At 37.7% G+C, this 14,309-nt stretch overlaps 1 protein-coding gene and 1 long non-coding RNA gene across 5 annotated transcripts; both read left to right on the forward strand.

The window, feature by feature from the left end:
• Window positions 1-237: 237 nt before the first annotated feature.
• Window positions 238-7,235, forward strand: LOC104785199 (insulin-degrading enzyme-like 1, peroxisomal). Its single transcript, XM_010507676.3, has 26 exons — window positions 238-650; window positions 735-810; window positions 982-1,049; window positions 1,158-1,249; window positions 1,337-1,410; window positions 1,494-1,537; window positions 1,621-1,672; window positions 1,807-1,929; window positions 2,034-2,146; window positions 2,257-2,419; window positions 2,816-2,908; window positions 3,052-3,137; window positions 3,277-3,363; window positions 3,575-3,678; window positions 4,005-4,107; window positions 4,240-4,335; window positions 4,420-4,609; window positions 4,977-5,038; window positions 5,116-5,220; window positions 5,333-5,534; window positions 5,610-5,818; window positions 5,987-6,111; window positions 6,183-6,234; window positions 6,320-6,406; window positions 6,510-6,632; window positions 6,839-7,235. Exons 1-26 carry the CDS (start codon window positions 513-515, stop codon window positions 7,082-7,084), a joined length of 2,913 nt encoding a protein of 970 aa, XP_010505978.2. The 5' UTR covers window positions 238-512; the 3' UTR covers window positions 7,085-7,235.
• A 3,554-nt stretch (window positions 7,236-10,789) lies between these two features.
• On the forward strand, window positions 10,790-14,267 carry LOC147946341 (uncharacterized). Of its 4 annotated transcripts, none has more exons than XR_015597644.1 (3): window positions 10,790-11,468; window positions 11,854-12,399; window positions 13,128-14,267. It is a non-coding gene; the product is annotated as an uncharacterized LOC147946341 (long non-coding RNA). The 4 variants fall into 4 exon arrangements; XR_015597646.1 differs by having other exon boundaries at window positions 10,885-11,472; window positions 13,128-13,412; XR_015597645.1 differs by having other exon boundaries at window positions 11,333-11,468; window positions 11,854-13,112; window positions 13,569-14,267.
• Window positions 14,268-14,309: the final 42 nt, after the last annotated feature.

Below are 14,309 nucleotides of genomic sequence, written 5' to 3' on the forward strand. Positions count from 1 at the left end.
TTTTCATGGCTACATCCGATGATTTTGTCAATGTCAATGGAATTTGGTGTCGGCATACATGATCTATATACATAATACATCATGCATCCAGATATTGGTATGGCTAATATATATGACGGATTCAAAGTGAAGTCTGATATTAAAACATAGAAGTTTAATTTTTATATTTTTTTTTACAAAGACCATTAACATAACATGCTCAACTTATATTAATCAGATTTCTTCTGTGGCCTCTTTACTCTTTAAGGAATATATTCATCACGCAAAAATGACTTAAGTTTGTTTGTGCTACGCTGTTGGATTTGAATGACGTGGCTAAACCTAGACCGTCGATAATATTCAGACGTAGACATTAGCACAGTAGATAAATTCCTATATTCCTCTGTATTTTTTTTCTCTGAGTCTCTCTGAGCAGAGAAGAAAAAAACAGACGCCGGAAAAAGCGAGATAGATAGAGAGAGCGAAGAAGACCCACCGGAGACGAAACATCTCAATCCTAATCGAAAACAAAGATGGCCGTCGAGAAATTTAACACGAGGGTGCAAGGTGTTGAGATACTGAAGCCACGTACGGACAGTAGAGACTACCGGATGATTGTCCTCAAGAACTTGCTCCAGGTCCTGTTGATCAGCGATCCTGATACGGATAAGGTTCGAGATCGCTAACGGTGTGAATTCCGATATTTGTTTATTTAATTTTTGGAATTGTTTACTGATTTGATTCTTTTCTTCAAGTGTGCTGCTTCAATGAGCGTTAGTGTTGGATCTTTCTCTGACCCACAAGGGTTAGAAGGACTAGCTCACTTCTTAGGTACGTTGAATTTTTGTTACTTTGGAATGTTACTGGATTTTTGGGATGTGTTACCATCTTAATTCGTGTGCGCCCTTATAGTTATTTGCCATGGAATCATTCAATCTTTGTGCTCTCTCAGTGGTTAAATCTAGTTTCAATATGTTTGTATTGGTTTTTTTTGGTTGTTAGAGCATATGCTATTTTATGCAAGTGAGAAGTATCCGGAGGAAGATAGTTACTCCAAGTACATCACAGAGGTAGTATATATATATATCCATACAATTTTCCGTGATTTGAACTCAAACATACTCGAAGTTTATCTTTATTCCACTCGATATAAGATATATGGAATTTTCTTGGTGTAGCATGGAGGTAGCACAAATGCGTATACAGCCTCTGAAGAGACAAACTACCATTTCGATGTTAATGCTGACTGTTTCGTTGAGGCTTTGGACAGGTACAGTTTGGTGTTTTAATACTCTTGCTAGCTATTCTTCTTTAATCTTTTACCTCTGTAAGATTCTTATGTGGCTGTTTAAATCAGATTTGCTCAGTTCTTTATCAAACCACTAATGTCTGCTGATGCCACCATGAGAGAGATTAAGGCTGTTGACTCAGGTTTGCTCGCTTTTATTCGCTTTACGTTTATCTTGCTGCTGTTTGTGAACTAAACAGGTTATTAACGAGTTTTCTTTATCCAGAGAATCAGAAAAACTTACTCTCTGATGGTTGGCGAATGCGACAGGTATAGCTCTAGTCTAAAGAACAATTATCAGAGTTGGTTGTATGTATATGACTCAATTTTTTTTTTCATTTTCTTGGTAACAGTTACAGAAGCATCTTAGCAAAGAAGACCATCCGTATCACAAGTTTAGCACAGGTCTATGTTACAATTTTCTTACTGTTATTGCTGTTGACTGCCATTCATGGAATGAGATTTATTCTCATTAAAATGAATAGTCAGTTGTGATTCCAGTATTTTTCTCATGCTAAACAAGTGTGGTCTGTGTTTAGGGAACATGGATACACTTCATGTACGACCCCAAGCGAAAGGAGTGGATACAAGGAGTGAGCTTATTAAATTCTATGAGGAACATTATTCTGCCAACATCATGCATCTGGTTGTATATGGGAAGGGTATGTTTTGGTGCTAACGCGAAACTCAAATTTCCTTTTATAAGGAGATAAAAATGTTTAATTAGGTTACACCTGTGCTAATGGTTTTCTCTGAATGTTTTCAGAAAGCCTTGATAAAATTCAAGATCTTGTGGAAGGGATGTTCCAGGAAATCCAAAACACCAACAAAGTCGTCCCTAGATTTCCTGGGCAGCCATGTACTGATGACCATTTGCAGGTTTTTTTTTCCTTCTGTAAATTTAAAAATATATTTTGACATGAAGATGTATCATGTTAGAATGTTTATGAGGTGGTATTTTTGGTGCTGTTGTATTATTTTGGTTTTAGATTCTCGTGAAGGCTGTTCCTATAAAGCAAGGACACAAGCTAGGTGTTTCATGGCCTGTAACGCCTAGCATTCACCATTATGAAGAAGGACCAAGCAAGTACCTTGGCCATCTCATTGGCCATGAGGGAGAAGGGAGTTTGTTTCATGCCCTAAAAATCTTGGGTAGGTTTTCTATGGGGCACACATCAAGTTCAATCCAATCTTTAATCTCCTTCTCTTACTACTTGAAATGTGACAATACTCTTTTGAGGTTCCCTAAAAGATGATTTAGAAATTTTCTTCATAAAATTTTGAAGTTTTAGTTGTCGATGGTATTGAAAAAATATTTTGTTTTTCTGGTATCTCGACATGGAGTTCCCCAACTAATATTTAAATAGAGTAGCGTGGTAGGGTTTTATAGAATCATTTAAAGAAAGTGGGCGTATATGTCTTGTAGAGAGTTACATTCTAGTCACGTGAACAAACTTCTTAGATGGGACAAGTTGCTGCTGTTATTCCGGTAAGAAACATGCTAAATTACTCCATCTAGTAGTCTGGCTTATTTCTTCTTGCTTGCAGGTTGGGCGACGGGACTGTCTGCTGGTGAAGGAGAGTGGACTCTAGATTATTCTTTCTTCAAGGTTTCGATTGATCTTACTGATGCTGGCCATGGTGGGTTTTTCTATTCTATTTTTTCATTTTAGGAAGTTCACAACAGTCTTTCTTCTTTATTGTGTTGAATAGAGAGTATGGTGTGTTTGGTGTTTTGTAACTACTTGATAAATTTCTCGGTTTTCTTCTTGGTGGGTTTACAGAGCATATGCAAGAGATTTTAGGGTTGCTGTTCAACTACATTCAGCTATTACAAAAGACCGGTGTTTGCCAGTGGATTTTTGATGAGGTATGGATATATTAACTTGTCAAGCCACATTTCAATTTATTGCTACTAATAGGTTAAGATTGTAATTTCCATTTTTCTTCCTGTTTTTTGACCGTTTGACTTTTAATATTTGCTAATACATCGTTTATTGCTATTGAAGCTCTCAGCTATCTGTGAGACGAAATTTCATTATCAAGACAAAACACCACCAATGTCCTATATAGTGGATATTGCATCAAACATGCAGGTTATAATTTTAGCTCTTTTGCTTTTGTGTAAGCTTAATTTCTTATACATGCTTCTACCATGTCATCAATCGCTTCTTCAATAAATTGTGCATATGAAGTTATGTAGTGTGGCTAAACTTTTGTAATTTTTGTCTTTAAAGAACTTAAGCTCATCGCTAAGAAATAACAGTTCTTTTAAAATATTCTGTATCCTTTGCAATTACTCGTCAGATATATCCTGCCAAGGATTGGCTGGTTGGATCATCACTGCCTACTAAATTCAATCCAGCTACTGTACAAAAGGTTGTCGATGAGCTTTCTCCTAGTAATGTTCGGTAAGTCTGTGGTCTTTAAGATTTTTACTTTGCATACATTAAATTATTATGGGTAGCTAGCTATAGTACAATAAACATGTGATGAAATCATGGGTTTTCGCCTAAGCTAATTTTACATTTGTTCCATTTATTCTGAAAATAATTGAGGATGGCATGAAGGCTTTTATTGCTATCGATATATGATGGCTAATTCATGTACTGTTCCCACCATTAGCTTTTCTGCAGTTTACTTGACCAATTTCGTCATGTTATTAGAGTTTACTTGTTAAAGCACAACACAGAGGAGTTGTTTCCAAAAAATCTTGCTATTGTTATTGCTTTTGTAGAATTTTATGGGAATCACAGAAATTTGAAGGACAAACTGACAAGGCTGAGCCATGGTATAACACTGCCTATTCTCTTGAGAAGATAACCACCTCCACCATTCAGGTTCACTTTTGATATGTTATACTAGCTTGAAACGTTTCAATAATTTTATAAGCAACTACCACCTCCACTTCAAGTTTTGTTTGAACAATTTTTTCCTTAATATCTTTTTGGATTTGTGTTAAATAATTACAGGAATGGGTTCTGTCTGCCCCTGATGTAAATCTTCATTTACCAGCGCCTAATGTCTTTATTCCTACGGATTTTTCATTAAAGGATGCGAAAGAAAAGGTTCAATTTCACCGCATAAACTTAGATTATTTTAAATTTGTAATGGATGAAGCGGTCATCTTATGTGATCAAGTTCTGGAACAGGAAACCATTCCAGTTCTGTTAAGAAAGTCACCATTCTCAAGATTGTGGTACAAGCCAGATACAATGTTCTCGAAACCAAAGGCATATGTTAAGATGGATTTCAACTGCCCACTTGCAGTCAGCTCTCCTGATGCAGCAGTTCTTACTGATATTTTTACACGGTTGTTGATGGACTATTTGAATGAATACGGTAAGATTTGTTAGATACATCTCTTAATATTTTTCTTTCAACTAGGGATTTTTCTCTAGGCTTTAGTTCAAAGAACTCTGTGCCAATTAAGTGGAACCAAGCTTCTGAAATTGGTAAATATGTCCAATAAGCACCAAAATTTGTCTCATGCAAAATATTTCCATATTACATGCTGTTGGTTGAGCATTTCTTGTACCTTTTGACAATGCCATTCCTACTTCCGAGTTTTCTGCTCTGTTTTGCGTCTTCGCCGTATGTCTTGAAGACAAACGAAAAATAGTGTAAATAAGTAAAATAAAATGACCGAGTACAAAACTTCTATTTTGATGAAACTGTCCCATTATTCTTTACTTTTTTCATGTTGTAGCTTATTATGCACAAGTTGCTGGTCTTTACTATGGAGTGAGCCTTTCGGACAATGGTTTCGAGGTGAGTTTGACATTTACCACATGTTATACTGAATTCTTTTTCTCTTCTGTTTTCTGAGTACCTGTATTTGTTCCCAGTTGACCCTTCTTGGTTATGATCACAAATTGAGGATATTGTTGGAAACTGTTGTTGCAAAGATAGCAAATTTTGAAGTAAAACCTGACCGATTTGCTGTTATCAAGGTAACCATGTCAGACTTCGTCCCTTTTTATAACTTCACTTAATAGTTGAACGTCGGTCTGCTGTACCAGAATGATTGAATCTGTGTTATTCTGTTTCCGTATCCATTACTAGGAAACTGTCACAAAGGAGTATCAAAATTACAAATTTCGACAGCCATATCACCAAGCAATGTATTACTGCTCACTGATATTACAAGATCAAACCTGGCCTTGGACAGAGGAACTGGATGTCCTCTCTCATATGGAAGCTGAAGACGTAGCTAAGTTTGTTCCAATGTTGTTATCAAGGACATTTATTGAGTGTTATATAGCAGGTATCAACATTTTGCTGGGACGTTTTCTGTTTTTGTCTGTCTTTGGTGTTCGAATACTCATATACTTCATTTCAGGTAATGTGGAGAATAAGGAAGCTGAGTCAATGGTCAATCATATTGAAGATGTTCTTTTTAATGAACCAAAACCGATTTGCCGCCCTTTGTTCCCATCCCAGCACCTCACTAACAGGGTTGTCAAGCTCGAAAAAGGAATGAAGTATTTCTACCACCAAGATGGCTCAAACCCGAGTGATGAAAATTCTGCGCTAGTGCACTATATTCAGGTAATTCCTTTTCAGATTTAGAAGGCAGCTTTGAAATCTTTTCTTCGTATTTACCGTTTTTACGTCTTCGTTGGAGTTTGTTCGTGTAGATCTCGGTATTATCTTAGAACATATTTCCAGAGATCTCATATTGTTTTGGCTAACTGTAACTTTGGTCGCCACAAACAGGTTCATAGAGATGACTTTGCCATGAATATTAAACTTCAGCTATTTGGTCTTGTTGCTAAGCAAGCCACCTTTCATCAACTTAGAACAGTCGAGCAACTTGGTTATATCACTGCACTTGCTCAGAGGTACACTGAAATTTTCCTTGTGTCCTAATAGAATCCCCTGAATTTTGTTAAATCGCTTTTTTTTATACTAGGAACGATTCTGGCATCTATGGTGTACAGTTCATTATCCAGTCGTCAGTTAAGGTACCAAACCATTCAGCCATCTCTGTCATATTTTCTAATTAAGGCTCATCTCCTTAAATATCTAGAGGTTTTAAATCTTTAATAGGGTCCTGGACATATTGATTCGAGGGTGGAGTCATTACTGAAGAACTTTGAGAGTAAACTTTACGAGATGACTGATGAGGATTTCAAGGTAAGATTGGCCAACTAGTTAGTGATATTTCTCAGTCAATCTAGCTATGCAATATGATTACTCAACCAGAGCTATTAACTGATATGAATTACTCTTTCTCTAGAGCAATGTAACAGCTCTAATAGACATGAAGCTTGAAAAACACAAGAACTTGAAGGAGGAATCCCGGTTTTACTGGCGAGAGATTCAAAGTGGAACACTCAAATTTAACCGTAAAGAGGCAGAGGTACAGGAAACTGCTTCCTTTTCCTTCTATATTATCTCTTAAACTAAGAAAAACGCCTCTAGGATCAGCACCTGGTTGATTCATGACTCATGCGTATATATATACTTCTTCGAAATGTTGGATCACGTCTGTAATTAAGTTCAAGTAGGTATGATGTTTTTTGAGAGCGACTGATGGATGAGAGAATGGGGTTATTTTGTGGGCAGGTCGCTGCGCTGAAGCAGCTTCAGAAGCAAGAGTTGATAGATTTCTTCAATGAATACATAAAGGTTGGAGCAGAAAAGAAGAAATCGCTGAGCATAAGAGTATACGGGAGCCAGCATTTGAAGGAAATGGCAAGTGACAAAAACGAAGTCCCATCACCATCTGTCGAAATCGAAGACATTGTTGGTTTCAGAAAGTCTCAACCTCTTCATGGGTCGTTCAGGGGATGCGGACAACCCAAACTGTGAGGGCTGATGCAAATCATTTTTTTGCTTGAACAACAAGTGAATAGATTATTACGTTTGTGACGTTTAAGGAATAATAAAATACTTGTGTGAAAAACCTTAAACAGAAATAATTCATGTATTATTCAAAAAGTAGAGAAAAAAAAGTTATGCATATTCTTCGAGAACCAATAGTGAATTGGTGCATTTAAAGTATGGATTTTTTTAAAAGTATATATAAATATATATATATAACATATGCATCAGTTATCAAAAAAAAAAAATAACATATGCATATCAAATAATTTCAAGTATTATTTTAACATTAAAAAAAAACCCACAATCTTGTCGAATTTGGAAAACCACAATCCTGAGTCCCGACTCCATTTTTGCCGACAATTTCTCCACTGTGAAACATATGTTTTCCATATAAGACATACTTAACAAAAAAACATGGGAAAAAAGTATCATGTGGTAATTTGTACAGTTGATAAAAACATCTCTAAACCCTCTCAAACATGGGGTACAATAAAAAAGTGGGCCCATGGTTCGGGAGTAGATATGGAACCTTCTAAAAGACGTGACGGTAGGAACCGTTACACAAGAACTGTAACTTTCAATGTTGGGATGAGCTATATCTTCACAACAAAACATGCCCAAGTAAAATCCTTATGTCCATGTGCAGTTCACATAAACCTAAACAAAACAGAAAATCACAATATATATGGGTCGTTTAAAGAGTGTAAAACATGAAAATATTTTGAGTGTGAGAAAAATAGAATAACGAGAAAATTTGTGAGTCTAAGAGAAGTAGAATAAACATGCCCAAGTAATTATTCAATTGATGTATTTGTGAGGAAATTTTTTGTACTGTATGTAAAGTATTGTTGATTTTACTACTTGTTATTACCTTTATCGTGTATCAGATTTTAAAAAATAATAAAATGTTGGTGTAAAAACCTTAAACAAAAATAACTCATGTATTATTCAAAAATTAAAAAAAAAAAAACATTTAAAGTATGGATTAAAATTAAAATAATAATATGCATCTCAAATAATTCATGTTTTATTTAACGTATTAAAAAAAAACGGTTAAAAGATGGGCCCGAAAGCGCACAGAAATGAAAGGCCCATTAGAGGGAGAGAGAGAGAGGTGTTTGTAAAATTTTCGTGTGCTGAGAGAAGAAAATTCAAAAAATTTGGAAAGGGGGAAATTAAAGAAAAAATAAAATAAAATAAAAAAGAAGAGGAGAGAGCTCATATAACAAACAACAGATCATAGCGCCAACAAACAGTTCAAGCTCAGAGCTCGAGATCGAAGAAGTTTCTAATTTCTCTTCTCTGATCGAGGATCGATTTGGTGATCGTATACAAGGTAATCGCTTATCTTCTCTGCTTCTAGTAATCGTCCGATTTTGGATTTCGCGGAAGGATCGCTCAAGCTTTTTTGAATTTTTGAATGAACTCAGGTTCGAACAAGCTGGCATCTCTCCTCTGATTCTAGGTCAAATCGATTCGCACATACGAGGTAACCATTTCTCTTCTCTGTATCTAGTAAGCGTTCTCTGTTGATCGATTTTGGATTCTGAACCGATCAGCTTAAGGTGTTCGCTGTTTGCGTTTTCCGATCTTCGATTCTGGAGAATTCGTTAGTTTTATCGGTTTAGTCTAGTGATCAGCTTAAGGTGTTTGCTGTTTGCGTTTCCCGATCTTCGATTCTGGAGAATTCGTTAGTTTTATCGGTTTAGTCTAACGATCTGAGGCATAATCTATCGTAGCTCAAGGTTTTATTCCGATTCATGTCCATGTTTCGCTCAAATCTCTGAATCTCACATCTCTCTGTGTTCCACCACTAGATCGATCTGGATTTCGAACAAAATCGTTTAAGGATGTATGTGTGTGTGCGTTTCTGAGCTTTGATTCTGGATATTTTGTTAGGTTTATCAATTTCTGAAGCATAATCTTTCGCAAATGATGTTGTTTCAGCGAAACCTTCACTCAGATCTCTGAATCTTAGCTTCTCTCGTGTCCTTCCCAACTTGGGACTTGTGCGTTTCTGTGTACTCACTGTTGGGACATTGCTTTTTTTCTTTTTCTGATTGTAGAATGGAGAACTTTGATCAGCTCCGTGTTTACGATCAATCAACGTCAACTTTGGAAATGGACGACCTCTCAACTAGGAGAAAGCCAAATGTTTCATTGAGAAGGCGCTCTCGTCACTGGAAAAACTCAAGAGCGAGTGCGGTGAAGATGGTGATAGGAAAGCGATGCTTGATACCTTCGCTCTGTGCCTCAATGACTACTACTCTCGCCAAGAAATCAAGGCACGTGTGTTTGACACTCACGGTGTATCAGCTGAAAAAGTGGGAGCACTCTATGATGAGCTTTTTGGATAGCGTTGACGTCCATGCTTGCGTATTTGAGGCTTATGAAGAGCATTCCCTCCACTGTGCTAGTGTAAGATCACGAAAGGAAGAACTTGGAGAGGTGAGCACAGTTTCTGGTTCTTCTGCAGATATGGCAAATTGGGGCGAACTCTCAGCTGAGGAGAAAGCCAACAGTTTCATTGCCAAGGCGCTCTCGTCACTGGAAAAACTCAAGAGCGAGTGCAGTGAAGATGGTGAATGGTGATAGGAAAGGGATTCTTGATACCTTCGCTCTGTGCCTCAAAGACTACTTCTCTCGCCAAGAAATCGAGGCACGTATGCTTGCCACTCCTGGTGTACGCGCTGAACAAGTGGGAGCACTCTATGATTAGCTTTTCGAAAGCGTTAACGTCCATGCTTATGTATTTGAGGCTTATGAAGCGCATTCCAGCCAACGTGCTAGTGTAAGAGCAGGAAAGGAAGAACTTGGAGAGGGGAGCGCAGTTTCTTGTTCTTCTGGAGATATCGCAAATCGGGACAAACTCTCAGCAGAGAAGGAAGCCAAAAGTTTCATTGTCAAGGCGCTCCGGATGTTGGAAGAGCTTAAAGCCGAGCTCCCCGACAAGATACCAGTCCTATCTGGCTTCGCTCATTGCGTTTTAAGGGGCTACACTCGCAAAGAAATCGAGACATACTTCTCACACAAATATCGTTACACTGTCGCTGAAACGGGAACAATCTATGATGCGATGATACAGCGTAGCGGTGATCCCGATGGAGGTCAGGCTTATGAAAGATACTCTATCGATTGTGCTCGTGTAAGGGAGGAACAGGAAATTGAAGTGAGGAGACTGACTAATAGCACAGCTTCTACTGCTGGAAGAGACGACTGATGGTCCTTTTTCTCGAGAGCTTGGGAAGGTTTGTTTAGTTGCCTTAAAACTAGCTAGTGATGCAGTTTCATCTGTGTTATTTTGCTCTTTTGGATTATGCAGTCTCACATTGACACTCTAACTACAGTAGTAGTTGCTTTTGCTTTTTGCAGAGTGCTCCCGGAAGCAGTACTAGAGCAAGTAAATACTACAAGAGGGCAGAGGTCTATAAAGAAGGTGTCTTTTTCTGTTTGAGAGAGTTTGGGAAGGTTATAATATTGCTTTAGTAAATAATAGTAAAAAGAAAGGGAAAAACTCCATCTATGTGTTGCTTTTGGAAACTCCAAAGATCACTACTACTACTCTCTCTGCCTTATACTCTAGTTGCTTTTTGGTTTGCTTTCTTCTTTCAGTCTTTGGTTTGATATGGTGGAACTTTTGCTGGCTGTGATATAAATAAAAAGATAAACCGACGACTTGATGATTTCTGTATATCATCCCAATTTATGTATATGATCCGCTACGTATCAGTCACCCCACATATGTGATTGATTCGTATATATTCTCATCCCACATGGAAACAGCTAGCTTTTGAAACCTCAAGCTAGCATTTTACTACCAGCTAATATATATAGTCATCTCAAGCTCTGATTGTGTGAATCCCAAGGAGCATCTGCGCGATACCACCGCAATCAACCTCTAGGCTTTGAATTTGAATCGATCCATATATAGTGTTTGATTTTGACACTCTCCAAAATATGATTTGACAGAGAGATCAGATGGTATATTGATATCTGATGCACATTTGTGCCAAGATTTTCTTCGCTTAGGGTTTATTATGCAAGAGGGATATCTGATGCACAGTTTTGCGATGAAGCTTCAGCTCAAGAACAAACTCACATTCTGTTACTTCCGGCGAAACAAATTCAAGAGGCGGTTTATGAGTTTGTTAGAGTGTGTGAGTGAGACTATAAATTGTTACAGATGTCATCAAACTGGGTTAATTCATTTTCAGATTCTCATTCGTTGGGTGAGATAAGTTGTAACAGATCGAGAGAGAGAGAGAGAGAGAGAGAGAGAGAGAGAAAGAGTTAGAGAGAGGGAGAGAGAGCAAATCGGAGAGTTGGTGAGTGATCGGCGAAGATAGTGGATTCCGACGAGATCTCAGACGTACGTACGTTGCGGTTTGCGCTGAACTTTCCTTATTTACATTGCTGTATCCATGGATCAGTTTAGATCTAGAAACTACTTGGATTCCTTCTTCTAATTGCGTAGTTCCAAGTCTGATTTGAGCGTCGATAGAGATACTAGATAGATTTGTCTCTTCTGATTCGGAACTCGACTGTATTCTTTTTGATAGAACTCGCTTCGATCAATTGATAATTCTGGTTTGGGATCCATGCATTTTCATATCATAATCGATGATCGATTCCTTATGTTTGTTGATAATCCGGTTCCATATATGATCAAAACTGGCTGAATCCATCTCGAGAATTGATTGATTTTGTGATAACTGATGAATTTTGGTTTGATTCCAATTGTTTTCTGATTCCAGAATGGACGGACAAGCAGGAGATGGACCAGTGCCACCACAGATCATCCCGCTCGATGGTCAGGATGGAGACGAAGACATTCCCAATGCCAGTGAACTGATTCCCGAAGAGGCCACGACTGAATTGGTTCAACAGGACAATGTGGAGGTGGATCCTCGATCGGACGAAGAGATCGCTACTGAACTGGTTCAAAGCGTGCTAAGCGCATTGGCAGACACCAAAAGAGTAAAACGACCGACATAGACCAACTAAGCATTCACGATGGCTACATGATGTGTTTTTCCAACTTCTACACTCTCGCTGAAATGATAAAGCACATGACGACAAGAGTTGGTATACTAAAGAGTGATGTAGTAAGATGCTTTCTGGGGCTTACACGTGATAAGAACTATGGTATGGCGTATGTGAAGCACTCTTGCGAACGTGCCAAGATAAGAGAAAGATTTGCAGCAGAACAAGCCTTGGTACTGAGGAAAACCCAGGAAGCTACCCCTTCGACCAACAAGCCCAGGAGGAAAAAGAAGTAAGCGAGGATTATGTTTGATCTGGTATGTTCCGCTTTCCCAACACTTTAGGTTCCCCTGGACTTCGTTTCGTGTCAATCTTTTTGCTTCGGTTGGTGTTCTGTGGTGAATTTGGGTTTGTTTGTTGCTTTGCTATGCATCTGTTTACATTCTGGTGAAGTTCATCGCCAGTTTACATTCATCTATTTCTGAATCTCTACAGATCCATATTTCTACTTGTCATTCATTGTTGTAGGGGATGGGATTGGTCCTCTGATTTGTTTTTTTAGACATGGCACGCTTCGAGAAGGCTCATTAGTGTAGACCTCGCTTCATGATATGTATGACTTACGCATTTTTGCAGAGTTTGATAGGGTTTAGAGTAGCCACCCGCCATTCGGTGTTTTTTTAATACCAATTCTGGTGTTTATTGGGCTTTTACTACTCATTGCATGCTTGAATGATTTGATAAAGGATCATGGCGTCAGGCCATTGTTAGATCATGCACACTAGATTTCAGTTTCTCCGGTGTTGTGATGCTTAACGATTCATAATGAATCATGGCCAACAATTGTTTCCCTTTCGGTTTGCTTATTGGCTTCGCTATGCATCTCAGCATCTGTTTACATTCTAATGAAGTTCATAGCCAGTCTATACTGAATCTTGTTAGATCCATTTATCAAATTGTCAATTGTTGTTGTAGTCACTTCATCATGTTATTCGGTTTTTGAATTATGTTTTCTTCTCTCCAACTAGTTGTTTTTGGTTTGCAGTTACTCCCGGAAGCACTGAGGGTCCTTCTTCGAGCAAGTAAAGAACACATAGGGTAAGATTTCTTTTTCTTTTGAGAGTTTGGGAAGGTTTATTGCTTTAATAAAGCTAATGTGTGTTGATTTTGGACCCTCCAGCTACTCTAGTTGCTTCAAGTTTGGTTGTATTCGGGTCGACTATTAATTTCTTCAGTGTTTGGTTTGACTGGGAACCTTTGTTGATATCTGTATATCAGCCCGTTTATGATCCGCTAAATATCAGAATTCAAAAAGGTATTCTTTTGAAAACTTAGCCCATCACGAACCGCTATCTACTATGACCCTCTAAAATCATATTGAAAAAATCTAGAGAGTGAGAGTAGTTCGTTGCTTGGGAAGCTTAAGAGCGGAGAGTTTTGCTTAGACGATGCTTAGGTAATATCATGTACTAGAAATTTAGAATAGCCGAGAAACTGAAAAAGCGAACAAGAACCGAAGCCGAAGATAAAAATTTTATAATCATTTCGATAGTGTCTTTTACAATATAGTGGTTCTAACGATTAAGTTCAGTTCAGTTCAGTTCTTACGGATAATTTAACGCGGTTGCTGATTGACTATTGAATGAATATGGTAAGATTTGATCAATAGTCCTGCATACATCCCTCGGTATTTTCCTTTCAACTAGATATTATTATTACCTCTAGACTTTCCAGGCACTTGTTTTCCTCGGCTTAGTGATAAAGTGAGTTATACGCAAGACCGTCTTAGACGAGAGAGTATCATTTGGTGGCTTGGTGCCGTGGGCGTGGAGTATATTGATCAGAAGAAAGAAGACAAGTCCATGAAGAAACGAGTCAAAAACACAGTATTTCAATTTATTCGTGAAACAAAAATGAAACGATGATAACATTGAATTAGGCCGAATCCTTTTCTTTGGAAACACTCGACAAAACGTTGATGAATTCGGAATAAAAAAAACCATGGATTACGACGAGATGGGAGAGTTGTGGGATTTTTTTTTTTTTTTTTTTTTAAGTTTGTATTCTAGATGGATTCTCAATTATCTTCTCCGATCAGTTTAGATCTATGAATACAAATTTTAAAAAAAAAAAAAAAAAAAATTGCAATCTATATTGGAGAATAACTCCTACAAACTTTGGATGATTGTGGGTCTTATTATTATTTGTTAAACTGAACCCAAAAAAA

Source organism: Camelina sativa, chromosome 4, assembly GCF_030686135.1.
Source record: "Camelina sativa cultivar CO46 ecotype springtype chromosome 4, ASM3068613v1".
Classification (NCBI taxonomy): domain Eukaryota; kingdom Viridiplantae; phylum Streptophyta; class Magnoliopsida; order Brassicales; family Brassicaceae; genus Camelina; species Camelina sativa.

Bases quoted from the DNA above. Each gene is read 5' to 3' on its own strand.
- LOC104785199 (XM_010507676.3), top strand. From the start codon at position 513: ATGGCCGTCGAGAAATTTAACACGAGGGTGCAAGGTGTTGAGATACTG. The intron at 5,221-5,332 runs GTAACCATGTCA...ATCCATTACTAG, and splicing joins ACCGATTTGCTGTTATCAAG to GAAACTGTCACAAAGGAGTA. The intron at 6,112-6,182 runs GTACACTGAAAT...TTTTTATACTAG, and splicing joins ATCACTGCACTTGCTCAGAG to GAACGATTCTGGCATCTATG.